The sequence below is a fragment of the Leucoraja erinacea genome, chromosome 10 (assembly GCF_028641065.1).
Source record: "Leucoraja erinacea ecotype New England chromosome 10, Leri_hhj_1, whole genome shotgun sequence".
Taxonomy (NCBI): Eukaryota; Metazoa; Chordata; class Chondrichthyes; order Rajiformes; family Rajidae; genus Leucoraja; species Leucoraja erinaceus.
In genome coordinates this window covers 37,994,460-38,015,196 of record NC_073386.1, presented here as the reverse complement: position 1 = coordinate 38,015,196, position 20,737 = coordinate 37,994,460, and the positions used below count along the sequence as shown (strand labels likewise).

The 20,737-nt window shown below is 46.5% G+C and overlaps 1 protein-coding gene across 8 annotated transcripts in view; it reads left to right on the top strand.

Annotated features, from left to right (window-relative positions):
* The window catches only part of si:ch211-267e7.3 (ADAMTS-like protein 2), an 80,999-nt gene extending 63,622 nt beyond the window's left edge, over window positions 1–17,377 (top strand). For 5 of the 8 annotated variants that reach the window (XM_055641968.1, XM_055641969.1, XM_055641970.1 and 2 more), the window contains 7 exons: window positions 753–879; window positions 3,455–3,668; window positions 6,315–6,470; window positions 8,468–8,638; window positions 10,710–10,886; window positions 14,600–14,744; window positions 15,959–17,377. In XM_055641968.1, the coding sequence (XP_055497943.1) occupies window positions 753–879; window positions 3,455–3,668; window positions 6,315–6,470; window positions 8,468–8,638; window positions 10,710–10,886; window positions 14,600–14,744; window positions 15,959–16,074 (1,106 nt within the window). In that variant the 3' untranslated portion in view covers window positions 16,075–17,377. Of the gene's footprint in view, window positions 1–752; window positions 880–3,454; window positions 3,669–6,314; window positions 6,471–8,467; window positions 8,643–10,709; window positions 10,887–14,599; window positions 14,745–15,958 lie in introns of those variants that run through there. The other 3 variants (XM_055641973.1, XM_055641971.1, XM_055641972.1) reach the window with 3 other exon arrangements.
* The last annotated feature ends 3,360 nt before the right edge of the window (window positions 17,378–20,737 follow it).

The following is a 20,737-nucleotide window of genomic DNA, read 5'->3' as shown; positions in this document are numbered from 1 at the left end:
TATAAAAGTAAAAAAAGATAAAAGGGATATACCTACTTCGTATTTTTACTCACCGCTCACCAGGTCCTGAAACCATTTATTTTCAAAGTTATGTTGCACCCTATACTTGTAATAAGTCGATAAATGGAGTCGGAAATGGTCTGGTTTGCCTGCTAGGAGGAATCTCATGTCCTCCAGGTGTAACATTTCAGACCTATTTGAAATCCACATATTTATCGTGTTTTCTATGATTCTATAATACTACATTCATCTCACCCACCTGAGGGGAACGGCAGTGTGTTTGTATGGAAGGCGGCATCTCTGATGCACCACTTCTTCTTTCTGTGATCGATGTCAGTCAAAGGATGACTATGGCAATTCAATATGGTGAGGAAAAGGTGGGAACAAAATTCGACCAATGCCCTATCTTTCCAACCATTGGAGGTTGAGGGTATGGGGCTTACTGTTGGGCACCAGGGAAAAGTTGTCTTTTAGGAAATATTATAATTTAATATTTCTCTACCCATCTCAGAAGGCAGACAAGGCCTGAATTTATCTGTTTTTGCAAAAAAAATCACCTTGGGTAGTGCAGTGCCCTCTCTCTCTCTCTCTCTCTCAGTGCTGCACTGCAATCAGCCGAGCTTTGGTGGTCAGATCACCAGAGAGCGGGAGTCAAACCTCTGGCTGATATCAGATGCACAGATCTAAATGTAATTGGTTCAAAGCTGATGGAACAATGTCTAGTGAACAGTAACCCTCTCCTCCCCTTGCAGGCATTACCACTTCTTATGCTATGTGTGTCAGGTACGATGGAGTGGAAGTGGACGAGTCTCACTGCGATGCTGTCACCAGACCTGAGCCAACACATGAGTTTTGCTTAGGAAGGGAATGTCCTCCCAGGTGAGTAATCTGGGTGACTTCTCCAACTGCTCATAGTCATAGAGTCATAGAGCGTGAAAACAGACTCTTCGGCCCAACATCCGCGCGCCGACCCCATCTGCACGAGTCCCACCTTCCTGCTTTTGGCCCATATCCCTCTAAACCCCTTATTGCTGTTGGCTGCTGTTGATTTGGTTTAAAGATAGGGGGAGAGATACAGCATGCAAACAGATCTATCGACCCACTGAGTCCATGAGGCCAAAGAAACAACCAAACTGGAGACAGGAGAGACTGCGGATGCATGAATCTTGAGCAATAACCAAATTGCTGGAGGAACTCAGCGGACCAGGCAGTGTCTGAGGAGGGATTGGGACCCAGGTTTCAGGTCGGGACCCTAACAAGAATGTTCAATAGGGGATGGAACAAACAAATGATGTAGAATATGAAGCCAAAGCAGTGAATATATATGGCCTTTAGTGGTGACTGAGAGAGGGTTAATATGGGCAGTACAATGGCACAGCTGGTAGATCTGCAGCCTCACAACTACAGAGACCCGGGTTTGATCTTGACCTTGAGTCCTGTCTGTGTCGAGTTAGCACAATCTCCCTGTGACCACATATCCTTCCTCTGGGTTCTCCGGTTTCCTTCCACGTTCCAATCATGTGTGGGTTTGTAGATTAATTGACCTCTGTAAATTCCCAGGCCCACAGGGAGTGAATTTGAAAGTGGGATAACATGGAGCTAGTGTGAATGGGTGGTCGATGGGCAGCATGGACTCATTGGCCGAAGGGTCTGTTTCCATGCTGTATCTCCCAATCTATTTGGAATGGTATGCTGGAGAGAATAGTGGAGAATTGTATTGGGATAACAGCCAATATAGTTACAGTGCATTCAGAAAGTTTTCAGACCCCTTTACCTTTCCACATTTTGTTACATTACAGCCTTATTCTAAAGTGGATTGAATTCATTTTTTTTAAATCATCAATCTACACACAATACCCCATAATAAAAAAGCAAAAACAGGTGTTTAAAAATAAATAACTGAAATATCACATTTACATAAGTATTCAGACCCTTTACTCAGTACTGTGTTGAGGCACCTTTGGCAGCGATTACAGCCTTAAGTCTTCTTGGGTATGACGCTACAAGCTTGGCACACCTGTATTTGGGTACTTTATCCCATTCTTCTCTGCAAATCCTCTCAAGCTCTGTCAGGTTGGATGGGGAGCATCGATGCACAGCTATTTTCAGATCCCTCCAGAGATGTTCGATCGGGTTCAAGTCCGGGCTCTGGCTGGGCCACTCAAGGACATTCACAAACTTGCCATGAAGCCACTCCTGCATTGTCTTGGCTGTGTGCTTAGGGTCGTGGTCCTGTTGGAAGGTGAACCTCCACCCCAGTCTGAGGTCCAGAATGCTCTGGAGCAGGTTTTCATCAAGGATCTCACTATACTTTGCTTCGTTCATCTTTCCCTCGATCCTGACTCCCAGTCTCTCAGTTCCTGCCACTGAAAAACATCCCCACAGCTGCCACCACTATGCTTCACCGTAGGTATGGTAGATGAACGGTGCCTGGTTTCCTCCAGACGTGACGCTTGCCATTCAGGCCAAAGAGTTCAACCTTGGTTCCATCAGACCAGAGAATCTTGTTTCTCATGCCTTTTGGCAAACTCCAAGTGGGCTGTCATGTGCCTTTTACTGAGTAGTTGCTTCCGTCTGGCCACTCTACCATAAAGGCCTGATTGGTGGAGTGCTGCAGATATAATTATTCTTCTCCCATCTCCACAGAGGAACTCTGGAGCTCTATCAGAGTGACCATCAGGTTCCTGGCCACCTCTCTGACCAAGGCCCTTCTCCGATTGCTCAATTTGGCCGAGCGGCCAACTCTATGAAGAGTCTTGGTGGTTCCAAAGTTCTTCCATTTAAGAATGACAGAGGCCACTGTGTTCTTCGGGACCTGCAATGCTGCAGAAATTGTTTTATACCCTTCCCCAGATCTTTTTCATCTGACATGCACTGTCAACTGTGGGACCTTATATAGACAGGTGTGTGCCTTTCAAAATCAAATTAATTTACCGCTGGTTGACTCCAATTAAGTTGTAAAAATATCTCAAGGATAATCAATGGAAACAGGATGAACCTAAGCTCAATTTTGAGTGCCATGGCAAAGGGTCTGACTACTTATTTAAATGTGATATTTCAGTTATTTATTTTTAATTACTTTGCAAAAATTTCGAAACATCTGTTTTCGCTTCTTCATTCTGGGGTATTGTGTGTAGATTGATGATAAAAAAAAGGAATTTATTCCATTTTGAAATAAGGCTGTAACGTAACAATATGTGGAAAAAGTGAAGGGGTCTGAATGCACTGTACATGGTGCATTGCGATATAAAGGAACGAATGCCTGAGCTTTGATTCACAGACTTGTTATTCTTTTCTACTTTCAGTTGATGAAACATGTGAAGGCTATTCAGCCTCTTGAGCCTCGTTCTGCTCTTCAGTGAGGTTGAGATGGGTCTGTGACTCAGTTGCACCTTTCTGATCTTTTCCCAATATTGCTTCCTCTTGGGATGTTTTTGTTCTGGATGTTCTGCAGGTGGGAGACCAGCAGATGGAGCGAGTGTTCTCGGACCTGTGGGGAAGGCTATCAGTTCAGGACGGTGCGGTGCTGGAAGATGATCGCCCCTGGCTTTGACAGCTCCGTCTATGATGAGTTGTGTGAAGCTGCTGAGCTGACCAGACCCGTGGAACGTAAACTCTGCAAGAACAAGGGCTGTGGGCCTCAGTGGGAGGTGTCAGAATGGTCGGAGGTAATGCAACAACTCTTTCACAAGCTACCAGTCATTGCCCCATGTTAGTCTCGTTCCATTAGGATGAGCAGTGATCTTATTGAGGCATATAAAATCATGAGGGGAATAGAACGATAGATGCACAGAGTCTTTTTACCAAGGGTAGGGAAATCAAAAACCAGAGATCGTAGGTTTGAAGTGAGAGGGGCAAGAATTAATAGGAACCTGAGGGACAACTTCTTCACTCAGGGTTGTGCTTATATAGAATGAGCTACCAGAGGAGGTAATTTAGGCAGATACAATAACTACATTTAAAAGCCATTTGGACGAATATATGGATAGGAATTGTTCAGAGGGATATGGGTCATACGCAGGTAAATTAGATTATCTTCGAGAGGGCATCTAGGTTGGCATGGACGGGTTGGGGCGGAGGGCTTGTATCGGTGCTGTATAACTTTCTGACTCCATGAGATGCAGTTGAAGTAACCTGATTGCTGCTGGTGTCTGTAATCGGACCCACAGGCCCAAATCACCGCCCCACTGCCTGGCCACTCACCCTCACCTGATCAGGATGAGGAGGACCACTGGAGCTAATCCCTTGTACCTAAGAGGCAGTCATGAGGCAGAATAGTGACAGAGGCACTGGTGTCAAATCCTGAGGGCACATTCCTGGGATCAAAGCTACATAAGATGCTGGTGATACCACAGCTGGAAAACAGGGTGCAGTTCTGATCGTCAATGCTATGGGAAGAATGTGTTTATGCTAGAGAATATACAGAAAAGATTTACAATTATGTTGCTGGGACTGGTTGGCTTAAGTTATGAGGAGAGACAGGATAGGCTGGGAATGTTTTCCCTAGAACAAAAGAGTCTGAGGGATGACGTTATAGAGGCTAAAATCACGAGAGGTGTAGATAAGGTTATGGTCACAGTCTTCTCCTCTGGGCAACAAAGTTAAAAATTGAGTGCATAGGTGTAGGGTGAGAGGGGAAAGAGATAAGGTGAGAGGAGAACTGAGGGGAAAGTCTTTCACACACAGGGTGGTGGACATGTGGAACAAGCTGCCAGATGAGGTGGTAGGGGCAGGTGAACATTTAAAACATAATTATGAGAGGAATAGATCAGATAGATGCACAGAGACTCTTGCCGAGAGTAGGGGAATCGAGAACCAGAGGACATAGGTTTAAGGTGAGGGGGGAAGGATTTAATAGGGACCTAAGGGATAACTTTTTCACACAGAGGGTTGTGGGTGTATGCAACGAGCTGCTGGAGGAGGTCGTTAAGACAGGTAGTATCGCAATGTTTAAGAAACATCTAGCCAGGTACATGGATAGGATAGGTTTAGAGGGACATAGACCAAACGCAGGCAGGTAGGACTAGTGTAGATGAGACATGTTGGTTGGTGTGGGCAAGTAGGGTCAGACGGCCTGTTTTCACACTCTATGACTCATGACTCTTGTACATTAGGACAGGTACATACACAAGGAAGGTTTGGAGGAATATGGGCCAAGTGAGACTAGCTCATGAAGGCATCTGATTCAGCATGGACAGCTTGAGCTGACAAGTCTCTTTCTGTGCTGAATGGCACAGTGACTCTAGGATGCACCAATGAAGCTCGCCACTACCCAAGGTCTTTGAACACGCTCCTGGAGGAAGTAGTTGAGGCAGGTACTATCAAACCATTTGGGCAGGTACACAGGTAGGATGGGTTTAGATGGACCTGGGCCTACAGCAGACAGGTGGGACTAGTGTAGATGGGACATGTTGGTTGGCTTGGGCAAGTTGGGCCGAAGGTCCTGTTTCCACGCTGCATGACTATGACAATGATTTTAAATGTTACCAATAGTCAGAGACATTGAAAAGCAATTTATCTTAGTTTAAATGAAGTATAAAATATAAGAACATATTATAAAAGTGATTTTTTTATATAAGCCCTTTGAAGTCTGAGAATAATTCAAAAACATGAAGATAAAAACAATAAACCACTGTCCTTTCATGGCTGGCAGCTCCATTTAGGTGATTGGAGTACACTGGCCCCTGCTGGTGCCAAGTGGTCAGATGGGAAGGTGCATCTGAGCCCTTAGGTCAGTACACCAGTGCACTCCCACCCGACCAATGGTGGAGGGAAGGTCCAATCCACTGACCACCCTCACCTCCCTCACTTACATTCCTTAGGACATGGCGGTAGGGAAGACCAACCCCTAGCCCAGGTGTTTTCCCAGACTGGGCATTAACTGGCCCATTATAGACACAAAATGCTGGAGTAACTCAGTGGGACAGGCAGCATCTCTCGAGAGATTGAATCTTCGACCCGAAACGTCACCCATTCCTTCTGAGGGATGAGGGAGGGTGACTGGTACTGAATGAATTGTCGGCTTGTCCAGTCATCTCAATAAACATGACACTTTTTTGGGTCTGAAGAAGGGTCTTAACCTGAAAATGTCGCCTATTCCTTCTCTCCAGAGATGCTGCCTGTCCCGCTGAGTTACTGCAGCATTTTGTGTCTACCATCGGTGTCGACCAGCGACTGCAGTTCCTTCCTATACGTTAACCTGCCCATTGTTTCCTGCTCCTCCATGTTTTACGGGCTGAGGGACACTTATATTTTGGATCCAGCTTTCAATTTAATAAACACGGTGGAGCTGGTAATTGTACTTCTGCCCTCAGTGTTCGGCACGGTGTGGGAACAGAGGGATCATGAGGCGTGAGGTGCGTTGCTCGGTGGAGCCTCGCTTGTGCAATGAGTTCACCAAACCGAGCAACAAGAAGGAGTGCACGGGACCACCGTGTGACCGGCGCTGGACTGCTTCAGACTGGGGGCCGGTAAGGGCCGTCTCTGTGACACTGCCCCAGTGAACACTAATTACACTTGTGGTTGCTCCAGAATTATGTCCTCATTACTAACTCATGACATTGTCACCTCCACTGGCATCAACACACAGACACTTACACACCAACACACAAATGTTGAATTGACAACAACATGCAGTAATCAGCATCTCACACTTAACACAGAGACCTCTCACTTCAGGCTGGGGTCATTTTTCTACAGCGAGTGGGGAATATTTGTAATGAGTTGCCAGAGGTGGTGGTGGAGGCAGAAACAATTGCAATGTTGAAAAGCTGTTTGGACAGGGACTCACAAACAGGAAAGGATAGAAGGATATGGGCCTAGTGTGGGCAAATGGGACTTTCCCTCATTTAGACAATGCCTTCAAAAGGGAAAGTGAGCCTTCTTCAAATGATAATAATGTAGCTACAACCAAGCTCCGATGAGCTAAAATATCTTCTGGCTGAACATATTATCCCAAATCCACTTTTATTTTGTCTTTTGCCATCAAATCAGTTCCTTTCCCAAACCTTTTCTTTGGCTGATCACTAGGGATCAGTCCTGAGCTACTGTCTACCTCGTTGGAGACCCTTGGACTATCTTTGATCAGACTTTACTGGACTTTATCTTGCACTAAACGTTATTCCCGTTATAGCCTTTATCATGTGGATTGTGGACAGCTCAATTAACATTGTGGCTAGCTCAATTATAATCATGTATTGTCTTTCCACTGACTGGTTAGCATGCAACAAAAGCTTTTCACAGTACCTCAGTACATGTGACAATAGACTCAACTCCTCTGTTGCTGCAAACATCGTCTTGCCTGAAGATCTCTGGACTTTGTCACGTTCCCATTCAATTATTGAAATTCTCTCCTTGTTTGCCTCCCTTCCTCAATGATACATCTTTGAGTCATTGAAAACTGCTTCCCAAGTCCTTTCCCCATCAAATCCATCCCCTTTGCCTCTCATCCATCAAGTTTAATTTCACGGTACCTTAATTGGTGCATGTGACAAATAAATGTGAACTTGAGTTTCAAGTTTTCATCCTTGCATGCAATCTCGAAACTTCACTTGCTCTAACTTCACCTTCTTATGGCATCACCTTCACCCCACCTTCATTCTATCAATGGCCAAGATCCACCTTTTGGCTTTCAGCTCCCTTTCTCCATCAAACCCTTATCCATGCCCCTTTCTCAGTTCGCTCCCTATGCCAGTGAAGGTGAAGCCTATCGGTGAAGCACCTCTGAGAAACCTTTCCAAAAGCAAGTGGATGTAATCAGCATCCATCCTGGGGATGTGGGTACTCCTGGCGCTGCCAGTGTTTTTCACCCATCCCTCTTTGCCCTTGTGAACCTCTGCAGTCGGTAGGTTGTAGGTCCTCCGATGGGCTGTTAGATCCTCCAGTGGAGCGAGCTGTGCTGGAGGCTTTACAGTTTTGACTCCATGGCATGAAGCAAGAGGGATTTTCAGGTCAGGGTGCAATTTTTTGTTAAGCGATTTTCTTTGCCCTTTGTCTTTCAATGTGGTATCAAGGAATCAATGATACTTTAGTATCGCATGTACCTAGGTACAGTGAAATTCTTTGTTTTGCATACAACCCATTAAACACATACGACATACCTCACCTAGGTAGTACACAGAGAGTTGCCAGGGGTCTGGCACATGTAATGTTACAAAAAGTTAATTGAACATTCTTATCTTCTGCTCGAGGCGGTGAACTAGGCCTGCCCCTTCATTCCTGCCACCCCTAACAGCCAATTGCCCCCGTTCTGGGCGTCCACCCCCTCGCTGGGTTTCCCTATGTTCTCGGTGATCCTCCACGCTTGGTCCTCGGTGGCGTGGGTCCCTTCACTCTTTACCGGGTGGTGTGGGGCCCTGGATTTGGGAAGTAAAGTATGTCAAACCTTGGGGGGGCTTTGCTGTTGATGGGATATCACCAGCTGCCAGCGTTGACTTCTAAGCCTTCCTTTCCCCATTTCCCACTGAAGTGCTCCGGAGCCTGTGGCGAGGGCCGGATGATGCGATATGTCGTCTGCAGAAACAATGAAGGGAAGGTGTTGCCGGACATGCAGTGCGACACGACAGTGAAACCCTTGGCAGTGCACCCCTGCGGAGATAAAGACTGCCCCCCTCACTGGGTGTCACAGGAGTGGGAGCAGGTAGGTGGGCAAACGTGTGTTGTGTGAGTGACCTATGCACCAGTTGGAGCTGGCAACCAACATCAGAATAGCTTCTGATCTACTAATAAATGTCCATGACCACCCTTGTCTTAGGCTCCCAGCCTCCTGCTCCCAATCTGGGACCACCACCAGCCAGCTCGTCTCCCCATCCTCCGGGAATGGTGTGCAAGACAACAGAGTGGAATGAGTTGCTGGGAAATGGAAAGGGTTGTGCGACTGGGATAAATTGGGTATCTTCTACCTCTGGAGAAAGGGAATAAGTGACGAGACCCTTCGTTAGACAAAGAATCAAGGGAGACAGAAACCAGAGGCATGAAAATGTACAGAACACATCAGATCCGCACGAATGGCCAAGGAGCCCACAATGGGTCTTTGTTGCCTGTGGAGAAGGTGATAACGAAGGGATATGAATAGTGAAACTAGCGGGACCACTAGGGTGGGGCAGGAACAGGGAGAGAGGGAATGCTAGGGTTACTTGAAATTAAATAAATCAATATTCATACCGCTGGGTTGTAAGCAGTCCAAGCGAAATATGCGGTGCCGTTTCCACAATTTGTGTGTAGCTTCACTCTGATAGTGGAGGAGGCCCAAGGCAGAAAGGTCAGTGTGGGAATGGGAAAGGGATTTAAATTGTTTAGCAACCGAGAGATTACATCGGCAAAGGCGGACTGAGCGTAGGTGGGTTCAGCAAAACGATCGCTCAGTCTGTGCTTGGTCTCGCCGATATATAGGAGTCCACAACAAGAACAATGGATGCAGTAGATGATATTTGAGGAGGTGCGAGTGAACCTCTGCCTCAACTGAAAGGACTGTCAGGGACCCTGGATGGAGTTGAGGGAGGAGCCATAAGTGTAGTGGGCAGTCTGAGCAGCATGAGCACAATAGTCCAGACGCTCCATTGGGATGCAGTTCACCATTGTGCTCCTGGAGTAGTGCACCTCATCTCTGCAGGAAGATATAGGCTCCAAGCTTTGAGTTGGGGCCTGTACAAAGTGGGGGCACAACGCCTTCATATCCTGCACGCTTCAGGGCAGGCTGACCAATGCAGCAAGCATTTGATTTTCTGTGCCTTCTCTGGGTTCTCTATTGAGGATTTGATGTGAGTCTTCTGGACTAGAACTCAAGTGTGACCCAGCTATGCAGCAACACCTGGCCTAGTTTTTTTTAATTGAATTGAAAGATACAGCATGGGAACAGCCCCTTTGGGCTATCAAGACCAAGCCGAACATCGATCACCCATTTGCACTCGTTCTCTTATCCTATTTTCGCATCCACTCCTTAGACACTGGGAGCAATTTATACAAGCCAATTAACTTACAAACCCACATGCCCATTGGGATGCGGGAGGAAACCAGAGCACCCGGAGGATACCCATGTATTTTCAGTGAGAACGTGTTTGTACCTGCCCAGCCTGTAGTCTAAATGCCCTATGAGTTGCTGGCGTTCAGTCTGCTGCAGTTTGCTTAAACTGGTGATGCTTTTGTCAACATTGGGCTCTGCACTGGACCTGCAAACCGTAGAGTTGCTGAAATAATGCGGTGTAAATTTTGCGTGTGTCATGCACTGGGTCACATGGGTGCATTTCAACCCTAGGGGTGGTTTTCCAGCAGTAACTTGGTCCCTGAGAAGCTGCACGAGAAATGAGGATCTGGGTCCCAGGGGGAGGCAGAGGAAGGATCTGAATCTGGCTGATAGAAGAGGCCCAACAGCTGAACCAACTCACCTAGTCTTCGATAGACACAAAGTGCTGGACTATCTCAGCGAGTCAAGCAGCATCTCTGGAGAAAAAGGATGGGTGACGTTTCGTTTCGATAGTGGCATTTAAGAGATTTTTGGATAGAAACATGGACATCCAGGGAATAGAGGGATGTGGACGACATGCAGGTAGATAAGAGAAGGTCATGGCATCATGTTCGGCACAGACATTGTGGGCCGAAGGGACTGTTCCTGTGCTGTACTTCTGTTCCAAATATAAATGGATCAATGGCTCTCAGGCTCCCTCTGGTGTTGTAGGAACAACTGACTTTAACAAATAATTCACCTGTTTCAGTGCAATGCCACGTGTGGTCGTGGCAAGAAGACACGAAGGATTCTGTGCGCTGGCTTAGAGAATGGTGTTTACAAGGAGTACACGGAGAGTCAGTGTGGACGTACCAGGAAGCCAGACGAGGAGGCAGCCTGTTTTGAGAGGCCCTGTTCAAAGTGGTTCAAAACATCGTGGTCACAGGTGAGCAAACCTGATGGTTGATGGGGGTAAGAAATGGTGAAGGGATTCAGTGATGGAGAAACTATTTCCACTGGTGAGGTAGTGGGGGGGGGGGGGGGGGGGGATCGGAGACCATGAGAACTTCAGGTTAAAAGCATAAAGCTCAAGCCTAGCTGTTAATGAGTGAAATCAGCAGGACCTTTATTTTTACAGACAAGCAACTGCAGATGCTGGGTTCTTGAGTGAAAAACAAGTATTGGAGGAAGTCAGTGGGCCAGGCAGCATCTGTGGAAGGATATTGACAGGCAACGTTTCAAGTCAGAACCTTTGTAGACTTCAGTTTGTATTTGGGTCCCGAACCGAAAAGTCACCTGTTCATCTCCCTCCATAGAATCTGCCTGATCTGCTGAGTTCCTCCAAGACTTCCAGGTTGCTATGAAATCTGTCTGACTGGGTCAGGTGACAAGTGATGCTAACAGCTTGGGAATGAGGTCTGAAGCTAGTTGTCAGGTCAGGGCTTCAAGGAAGGAACTTACATTGCAGTACAGATTAGTAACAATCCAGTTGAATGGTGGTACAGCTTCAGGGGACTTATTACCCCTCCTCTGGACCCCATCCTCACCTTCATCCACACTTTTTCTCCAACACCAGTGGGAACTGTGAGAGTCTCAGGTCATTGTCCACTTCAACCCATTGAACACCGACTCCTAAGCTATTCTGTTACTGCTCATTCCAAGCTCCCTTCCATGTCAGAACTGAGTAAGGATGGGGAGTTTTTTAAAGATTCAGTTTAGTTTAGAGATACAGCATGGAAATAGGCCCTTCAGCCCACGGGGTCTGTGCTGACCAGCGATCCCTGTATACTAGCCCTATCCTACCCACTAAGGACAATTTCCAATTTTTACCAAAGACAATTATCCTACAAGCCTGCACGTGTGGGAGCAAACCGGATCCCCCATGGAAAACCCACGCGGTCACGGGTAGAACTCCGTTCAGACAGCACCCGTAGTCAGGATCAAACCCATGTCTCTGAGTTATAAGGCAGCAACTCTATATGGTTGTGTCAGCGTGCTGCCCGAAGTGGGTTGTGGGGGAGGAAGGTGGAGGAAGGGGAAGGCCATTGTGGAGATGTTGGGTGGGACGTAGCCAGGTGTGGCCGATTTGCCAAGGTCTGTCACCACTCTCTGTGTCCAGGACACAAGGTTCTCGACTTGGCTATCATCATTTGTGAAATCCAAGGCGCAGCGATGCTGCTGCAGTTTCTGTCTTCCACTGTCATTGCCAGGGCTCCTTCACTGCCATGGAGCTGGCGCTAACAGGACTCTCAGTACACAGTGATTCACCTTGCCAGCCTCTGCTCCATCACTGCACTCCCCCCGGCTCAGAATAGAATAGAATAGAATAGTTTCTTTATTGTCATTGTAACATGGGCCATGTACAACGAAATTTAAAATGTCAGCCAGTCAGTGCAGCATTCAAACATTTCTAAAGCTAACGAAACATCCACGGTAAAATAATAAAGATAAGCAAATAAATAAAAATAAAAATCACAGACAAAGCACGCATACACACCCAGTGTGAATAGCGTTATAATGTTAATGTACCGACTGATTCAAATCAAGTATCAAATTAAATGTGAGGAGACACTATCCATGTACATTTGTGATGTCGAACTTGCTGCTGAGATCAGTTCCCTTAATACAACATATCAAATATAAAGCCAGGTATAATGAACAGTTTATCATTCATCTAGCTCATTCAACGCCGCAGAAGTTAACTCCAATCCATTCTATTTTGGCACAGTGCAGAGAGGTCTTACTTGACTTCCTGACCTTGATACCATGGTTAACTCCTAGTTTGGATTCAACCCACACATCTATATCATAACCAAGAGTATCTATCTTTAAGCACAGGAAGTTGAGGAGTGATCTTATAGAAGTGTACCAGGTCATGAGAGGAATAGATTAGGTAAATGCGCAGACTCTTTTACCCAGAGTAAGGGAATCAAGAGCCAGAGGACAGAGGTTTAAGGTGAGAGGGGAAAGATTTAATAGGAACCTGAGGGCTAACTTTTTCACACAAAGGGTGGTGAGTGTATGGAACGTGCTGCCAGAGGGGATAGTTGAGGCAGGTACTATAGCAACATTTAAAATACATTTGGACAGGTACCTGGATAGGAAAGATTTGTAAGGATCTGGGCCAAACGCAGGCATGTGGGACCAGTGTAGATGGGGCAATTGGTCGGTGTGGGCAAGTTGGGCCGAAGGGCATATTTCCATGCCATATGACTGTGACTATCCATTTCTACCTTGTTAATGTCTGTCATTCTGTCCCTGCCTCAGCTCAAATGTTGCTGAAACCCTGATCTTTGTTACCTCTGATGTTGATAAATTCTTGCTTATTACAATGCAGGGGGTCATTTGGCCCATCAGTTCCAGGCTGACTCCCAGTGGAGCTATTCCCATCAGTCCCAAATCCCTCTCTCCCCCAAGCCCTTCCAGCTTACTCCCCCGCACCTGCCTCATCAACTGCCATCTGATTCTTTTGCCACTCCCTGCACTAGGAGTTAGTTTCCAGTAACCAATGAACACATCTTTGGTAGGAAACTGGAGATCCCAGAGGGTACACGCAAGTCAAAGGACACAGTTGCAAACTAATCACCATCCTGGGTGAAATAATTCTTCCTTACTCTTCTTACTCCTTACCATAAACCTATGGTTTCTGGTTATAGATTACTTTGCAATGGGGAAAGTTTTACCACTGTCTTCCCCATCTGTACCCCTCGTGAATTTGTACCATTATAAGAGGTGCCCATCCTACTCAGCCATTACCGCTGGTCTCACCCTCTTCCCTTGCTGCCAACTATACATTTAATAATGCTTGTCAGAGAGCAGGTTGCGGGGAAAATTAGCGAGGAATGGGATCGCTCTAGGAGTTGGCATAGAATCGGGGAGCTGAATAGTCTCCTCCTTTACTTTAGACTTTAGACTCTAGAGATACAGTGCGGAAACAGGTGCTTCAGCTCACCCAGTCTGTGGCTGCCAGTGATCACCCTATACATTAGCAGTGTTCTACACACTAGGGGCAATTTACAATTTCCAGAAGAGAATTAACCTACAAACCTGTACGTCTTTTAAGTGTGGGATGAAACTGAAGCACCCAGAGAAGAGCCACGCGGTCACAGGGAGAATGTACAAACTCCGTATAGAAGCACCCGTAGAACCCGGATTTCTGCCGCTGTTAGGCAGCAACTCTAGCTCTACGCTATTGTGCCGCCCCTGTTTTGTTAAGAAATGAGAAATATATATTTTAAATGAAAGACAACGTTCTTTTTATGTTTAAAATTGCTATAAATAAATGTTGCTCTCCTTGAACACTCAGTGGGATAGTGGGACCTTAACTCTGCATCAAACCTGTTCTCTGGCTGTCCTGTGAGTGCTTCACCAGGTGGTAACAATCTAAGGTCTGCTGGATGTGCGGTGCAACTAGACAGTTTTGTAAGGGTTTTCCCAGAGCTGCACATTGATGATGATACCAAGGAACTGGTCTTGGCTTGGCATTGACACCCTTCATTTTGATGACATTATGACACTATCTTTGTCAAAGGGATGCTGTTTTGAGGTGGTTCTGATGGTGGGGGAATTGGCAAATGAAATGGCCACAGATTGCTCTTCCGGAAGGCAACCTGCAGGTGGCAGTGTCTGCCGACTAACACTGACCTTACTCTGGCACAGTGCAGTAAGACCTGCGGCAGCGGTGTCAAAGTTCGAGAGGTGAAATGTTACCAAGGAGATGAGATTGGACAAGGGTGTGATCCATCCACAAAGCCAGAGACCAAAGAGACTTGTGAGGTTCAGCCGTGTCCCACTGATGCACCAGGTAAGGAGCATCGCAGCCAAAAGCATGCATCGTAAACCCAATTTACATCTAGGTGTGGAACACCAGGGCATAAATCAACCATGCAGTCCATACGGGTATGAATCAACAATCCAATTCACACCAGGGTATGGATCAACAATCTAATTCACACTGCGTATGAATCATCACACCAACTCACAGAGACAGAAACATAGAAAACAGGAGTATGCTTTTCGCCCCTACGAGCCAGCACCACCATTCAATATGATCATGGCAGATCATCCAAAATCAGTATCCTGTTCCTGCTTTCTCCCCATATCCCCTGATTCCATTAGCCTTATATCTAACTCTCTCTGGAATACATCCACAACAGAAAAATAGGTGCAGGTGTTGGCCATTCGGCACTTCAAGCCAGCACTTCAAGCCATCAATATGATCATGGCTGACCATCTATAATCAGTACCCTGTTCTTGCTTTTCTCCCATAGCCCTCAATTCCATTAGCCCTAAGAGCAAAATCTAACTCTCTCTTGAAAATATCCAGTGAATTGGCCACCACTGCCTTCTGTGGCAGAGAATTCCACAGATTCACAACTCTCTGGGTGAAAACATTTTTCCTTATCTCAGTCCTAAAAGGCCTATCCCTTATTCCTAAACTGTGACCCCTGGTTCTGGACTCTCCCAACATCGGGAACATCTTTCCTGCATCTAGCCTGTCCAATCCCTTAAGAATGTTACATGTCTCTATAAGTTACCCTCTCATCCTTCTAAATCCCAGTGAATATAAGCCCAGCCAACCTATTCTTTCATCACTTGAATTCAATGCATCATTAGCACCTGAACCATCAATCCAATTCATACACAAGCCGGAATCAACAATCATACTTGTGTATGAACTAACAATTTAATTCACACACATCCATGAATCACCAGATGTAGAATCACCAATCCAGTTCACTACTGGGACCTCACTGACTTAAGCAATTCACACCCAGGCTTAAATGGGTTGTGGGTGGAAACTGGGCCACCCAGAGGAAAGCCATGCATTCACAGGGGGAACATGCAAACTCTACCCAGACGGCACTTGAGGTCCAGATCAAACCCAGGTCTCTGGCACTGTGAGGCAGCAGCTCTCCCCTTTGCACCTCTGTGCTGCCCAAGAAAATGTATATGTTGGAAATTGGCCTGGTACTAATTGTGGATGTGAAATCTCCACCTTGTTTGTTCACCCCACAGATGACAACTGTCAGGATAAAGCAACAGCTAACTGTGCCCTGGTGCTAAAGGTGAAGCTGTGCACACACTGGTACTACAGGAAGGCCTGCTGCAGATCTTGTAAGAACAGGGCGTAGACCCACGGACAACTACAACCCTGCAGGGAAACATTAGGAAATAATAAATTGGTTGGGAGGCAAGGGGTGGAGAGAGAGTGAAGTGAGAACCAAACCCAGAACAAAGCTCAATCCAAATTCCACAGCACACCCAAGCATGACTTATTGGCATGATTGAATGTTCCCATTCAACCTCTCTTTTCCTCTTAGCCCCCAAGTGTGGCGGTGTATTCTGTAGTATTTTATGGTGCTAGATTCCGCCAGCTCTTAATTCTGCCCTCGATCTCAGGCCTTGCCCACTTCAGACCGAGAGCCCTGGGACATGGGCACTTTAAAGTGGCTCTGTCATTTGTTGGGGGTGGGGGTTTAAACACGGAGCCCTTGTCCCGTGATCTACCTTCCAAAACAGCCAGAGCCCCAGTTGCCTCTAACCCAGCCCTCCACCACCCCCTTTCCCCTTGCTGACTCACCCTGTAACACTGTGGAGCCATGAGCCTGGTCTTCAGTCCGTGTCTCGGTCAGCAACATACGGACTCTCAGGTGGGCAGAGGGGAACCGCTGGCATTTGGGCATTTCCCGTGGTTATGGAAGTTGTAGTTCACATTGGTCAAAGGCAGTAAAATATCACAAGGAGTGTTTGGCCAATGTGATGATACATTTAGATTTGTAAATAAGAACGTTTAAAGGTTAAAACTTGACCTGGTACTAATTTGAATACCTAGACGCCTCCCGATAATTACAAGTACTGTATTGTATTGTTTACAAGCTTACCTGGAGCCAGAGAACTCGTACTGCACCAACGTTTCTTCAGTCACTTGACTTCAATGCACTTCATTCCCACCCCTCCAGCTCCTGAGAATGCCACCATTTCCTTTTCACTGCTCTGGTGCTCAGGCGTGTGATAGAGATACCATCTCTCACAATTCACCCCACCCTCCTACTGCCTATACATTTTGCCCCTTGTAGCTTACCCCACGGCAGTGCCCATGAATTGCAGCAACCTATTTCAATGCACTCTTGCCGGTTAGCAGCTCAACGGTCACCTTGGACATGAGGAAGAGTTGACCATCCAGTGGATTCTCAGGACAGTGTGTAAGGCAATCCGTCACTGTATGGAAGCAAACCCTCCACAATGCCCTCCTGACAGGTGATATTGTGATTCTGTGCTGCATGCATTTTGGTTGCAAGTTAGATCAACTTTATTTAGAATGCAATGTGACAATTTTCTGCAGTTTAAGTTCTCGCTACTCCACTTTCTGCTTTGGAAGGTGAAATTAACACTCCTTTTGAATCTAAGTTTGGGACGTATTTCTGTTAGTTCAATGTAGCTTTAATATCTGACAACTAGACAGTAAACAAATGCTGCCCAGTGCTAATTGTACAGCAACCCTTTAGAATTATTTTACAATAACAGATCATCGATGTACTGTAGCTATATTATTAGAAACATTTTGTACAGCAATAAATAACACTGACTTCTGGAGTGGCTTATGTTTTCTGTTTGGATGGATGGAGTGTGAATGTATCCAGCTCTCCCGGTCAGAGTCTGTGACAGGACAGGAGCAGTCAGCGGTCTACAGGCATCTGAAGATCTGAAGTGGTGAAGAACAACACCCATGAAATGGCCTCTGGTGCTTTGTGTGATAACAATGTACCTCGTTGACTTGATCTCAAGTTTAAACTGGTCTGAATGTTGGCAGTAGCGTTAGGCACATTTTGAGGGTAGGTTGCATAGTTCTGTTGTTGTTCCAGGACTAAGCATTGTGCTTGGATGACTAATTAAGAGTAAGAGCTTCCATTTACTTTTTAGAATGAATGGTTCCAAGAACTGAATCGTATACAGTGTGCAAACAGTCCCTTCAGCCTAACTTGGCTCCGGAAGTGGCGGCGCTGTGAAACGGCTGCGGCTCGCCTGCAGTCTGTCTGTTTTTACTTTTTTTGTGTTGTTTTCTTTTGTCTTGTACAGTTATACTTTTGGTTATTAGGTTGTGTTATGTGTGGGGGGGGGGCTGAAACAGGGCTTTCTGTCTCTCCCTTCGGGGGAATGCGACTTTCTTGTCGTATCCCCCTTCTCTTCCCCCGTCTGAGCTGAGGCCTAATGGCGGAGCTGGCAGCCTCCAACCTGCGACCGACCTCGAGGCTCCGGAGATAGAGCCAGCCAAGACTTACCAACGCGAGGCTGGCCGTCTTTGAGCTGCGGCGGCGTTCGGGCAGCGGCACGACTCGGCGCTCCGGTGAGGGCGGACGGCGCAGGGCTGAGACACTCCTGTGTGGGCAGCCCGGCTCCCGGTTGGAAGGCGCTCCCGTGTGGGCGGCCCGGCTCCCGGCTGGAAGGCGTTCCCATGCGGGCGGCCCGGTGCGGGGTGGAGACGGTGCTCCGGTGGCTGAGGCGGCGTTCTGGCGGCGGCGACCTGAATCCGGGGCTCGGCCGCGGGCCAGTGGACGACATCGTCGGGAGCTTGCAGGTCACAGGCTGGTGCCTGTTTTCCGGAGCTCCCGTGGCAACAGCTGCGTCCGCTGGACTGGAGGGCGGCAGCTTCGACCACCCCCGGGCCGCGGAGCTTGAACCGCGGGACTGACTTACCATCGCCCGGTGGGGTATCGCCTCAGTGCAGAGGGAGAAGAGGAGGGAAGAGACAGTAACCCTAAGACTTTTTGCCTCCATCACAGTGAGGAGGTGCTTGGTGAACTCACTGTGGCGGATGTTAATTTGTGTTTATTGTGTGTTGTTTATTATTACATGTATGGCTGCAGGCAACGACATTTTGTTCAGACCGAAAGGTCTGAATGACAAATAAAGGATTCAATTCAATTGTGACGTGGTTTAGAGACTTGGGGTTGGATAAGATGACACAGACACGGAGAATTCTTCAAGAAGACGAAAGCCTTTATTTGCAAACATCAGCTTGAACATTCAGGGATGACACCACCTGTCCGTTCTCTAATTGCTCTCCGATTTACAGAAACAGGCAGCTTTTTATTACAGGTTTTTCAGCCCTATCTCTTCTACCTTATCTTGCATGCTGTACTCATCTCGCATCAATCTATCTTCGATTCTAATATTCTCTGTCTCCCACCATTAACTTCCGACCTTGGTTCAGTCTTATTAAACTTTACATTTCCCCTCATATCTCTTCCTCTTTCGCCACCCTTAAATTCCAACTGTTACTCTAATTACCCAGCTATGCCTACTTTGCCACCCTTATGTTCTAGCTACAGCCAAGGTTACACACACCATATTATAATGTTGCATATTAGTTTATAAATTGAGTACAACGATATTATTAAGAATACAAAGATGCAAAAGTAGAAATAAGTAACTTGTTTAGTGTCTTGATTACTAGATAAATGGTTTAATTAAATGCTGCTAAATGGCTAACAATCACATGAGGCTACTGTAAAATATGCTGATGTCTGATTATGTAAAATAGCTGACTGCTGCTATGATAAATGTTTTAATTAAGTGCTCTTCTATATAACTTCCATACTTGCCCATGCCAACTAAGATGCCCCCTATACACTAATCCCACCTGCCCATGTTTGGCCATCCTTCTAAAGTCCTTCTATCCACGTACCTGTCCAATTGTTTCTTAAATGTTGTTATAGTACAGCCTATTGCCAACTGGACTCAGAGAATGAGGGTCCTACAGCTTAGACAGACCCTCTTTGGTCGCGGAGAGAGAGTGAGAGGACTGCAAAGTGGACAGGCCTAGAAGGATACAGGGGATGGAAAGGTGAGGTTTGGAGGAGTTTAGGACTGGAGGGTGTAGAGGAAGACTGGAGAATTGAGCAGTAAAGAGGGACATTGGAGTGGTGGGGAAGGGAAAGGGATGGGACTAGTCAGACAGAGGGGTATCAGTGGGAAAGATTGTGACTAGAAATGTTGGAGACGGCATATTGAAAGGGGAGAAAGGAGAGTTAGTGCTGGAGGGGAAGAAAAATGGACTAAGGGTCAGATAGGTGAAGTGGGGTTGAGGGTGATGAGACGGACATTTGGGAATTGTGGTAAGAGGGGCAGTGGGATTGAGAGGGAAATGGAGTGAAACTTGGTACTATTGTTGAGCGAAGCAGTGCAGTATTATTTCCACTGACGGCCAATAGGATGTGGAGTTTTCAGTGAAAGAATAAGGTAATAAAGAAATAGGAGCAGCTGTAGGCCACAAACCCACCATTCAATGTGATCATAACTGATCTTTTCTGGCCTTAACTCCTGTGCCACTTCCCCATAACCCTCAAATCCTCAGTTCCTTAAATATTTATCTACATTCCCTCTTAAAGCAATGGAATGATCTGGGCTCCACCAGACACCATTTTTACACACCTCAGTTTTAAATAACGAGACCGTCGTCTTGTACTTGCAACCCCTTGTTCCTGGCTCTCCCAGAAAGGGGGAAATTAACGAACTAAGGATGGTTAGACTATTGGATGGTGAAACATTTAAGATCCATCATGCAATTTAATTTATGAAGGAATGAACTAAAGAATATAGCAGAGGTACAGGCCCTTTGGCCCACAATATCTGTCCTGAATCTGATGCCAAGATAAACTAATCTCATCTGCCTAGTCCCGGTGAAATGCGGGGATTTTAGTGAAATCAGGTACGAGATGTTTGCGGGTGGAGGGGTATAATTTTGTTCAATAATGGTTTGGGACATTAGCTATCTTCAAAGTGCAACATAGCTAT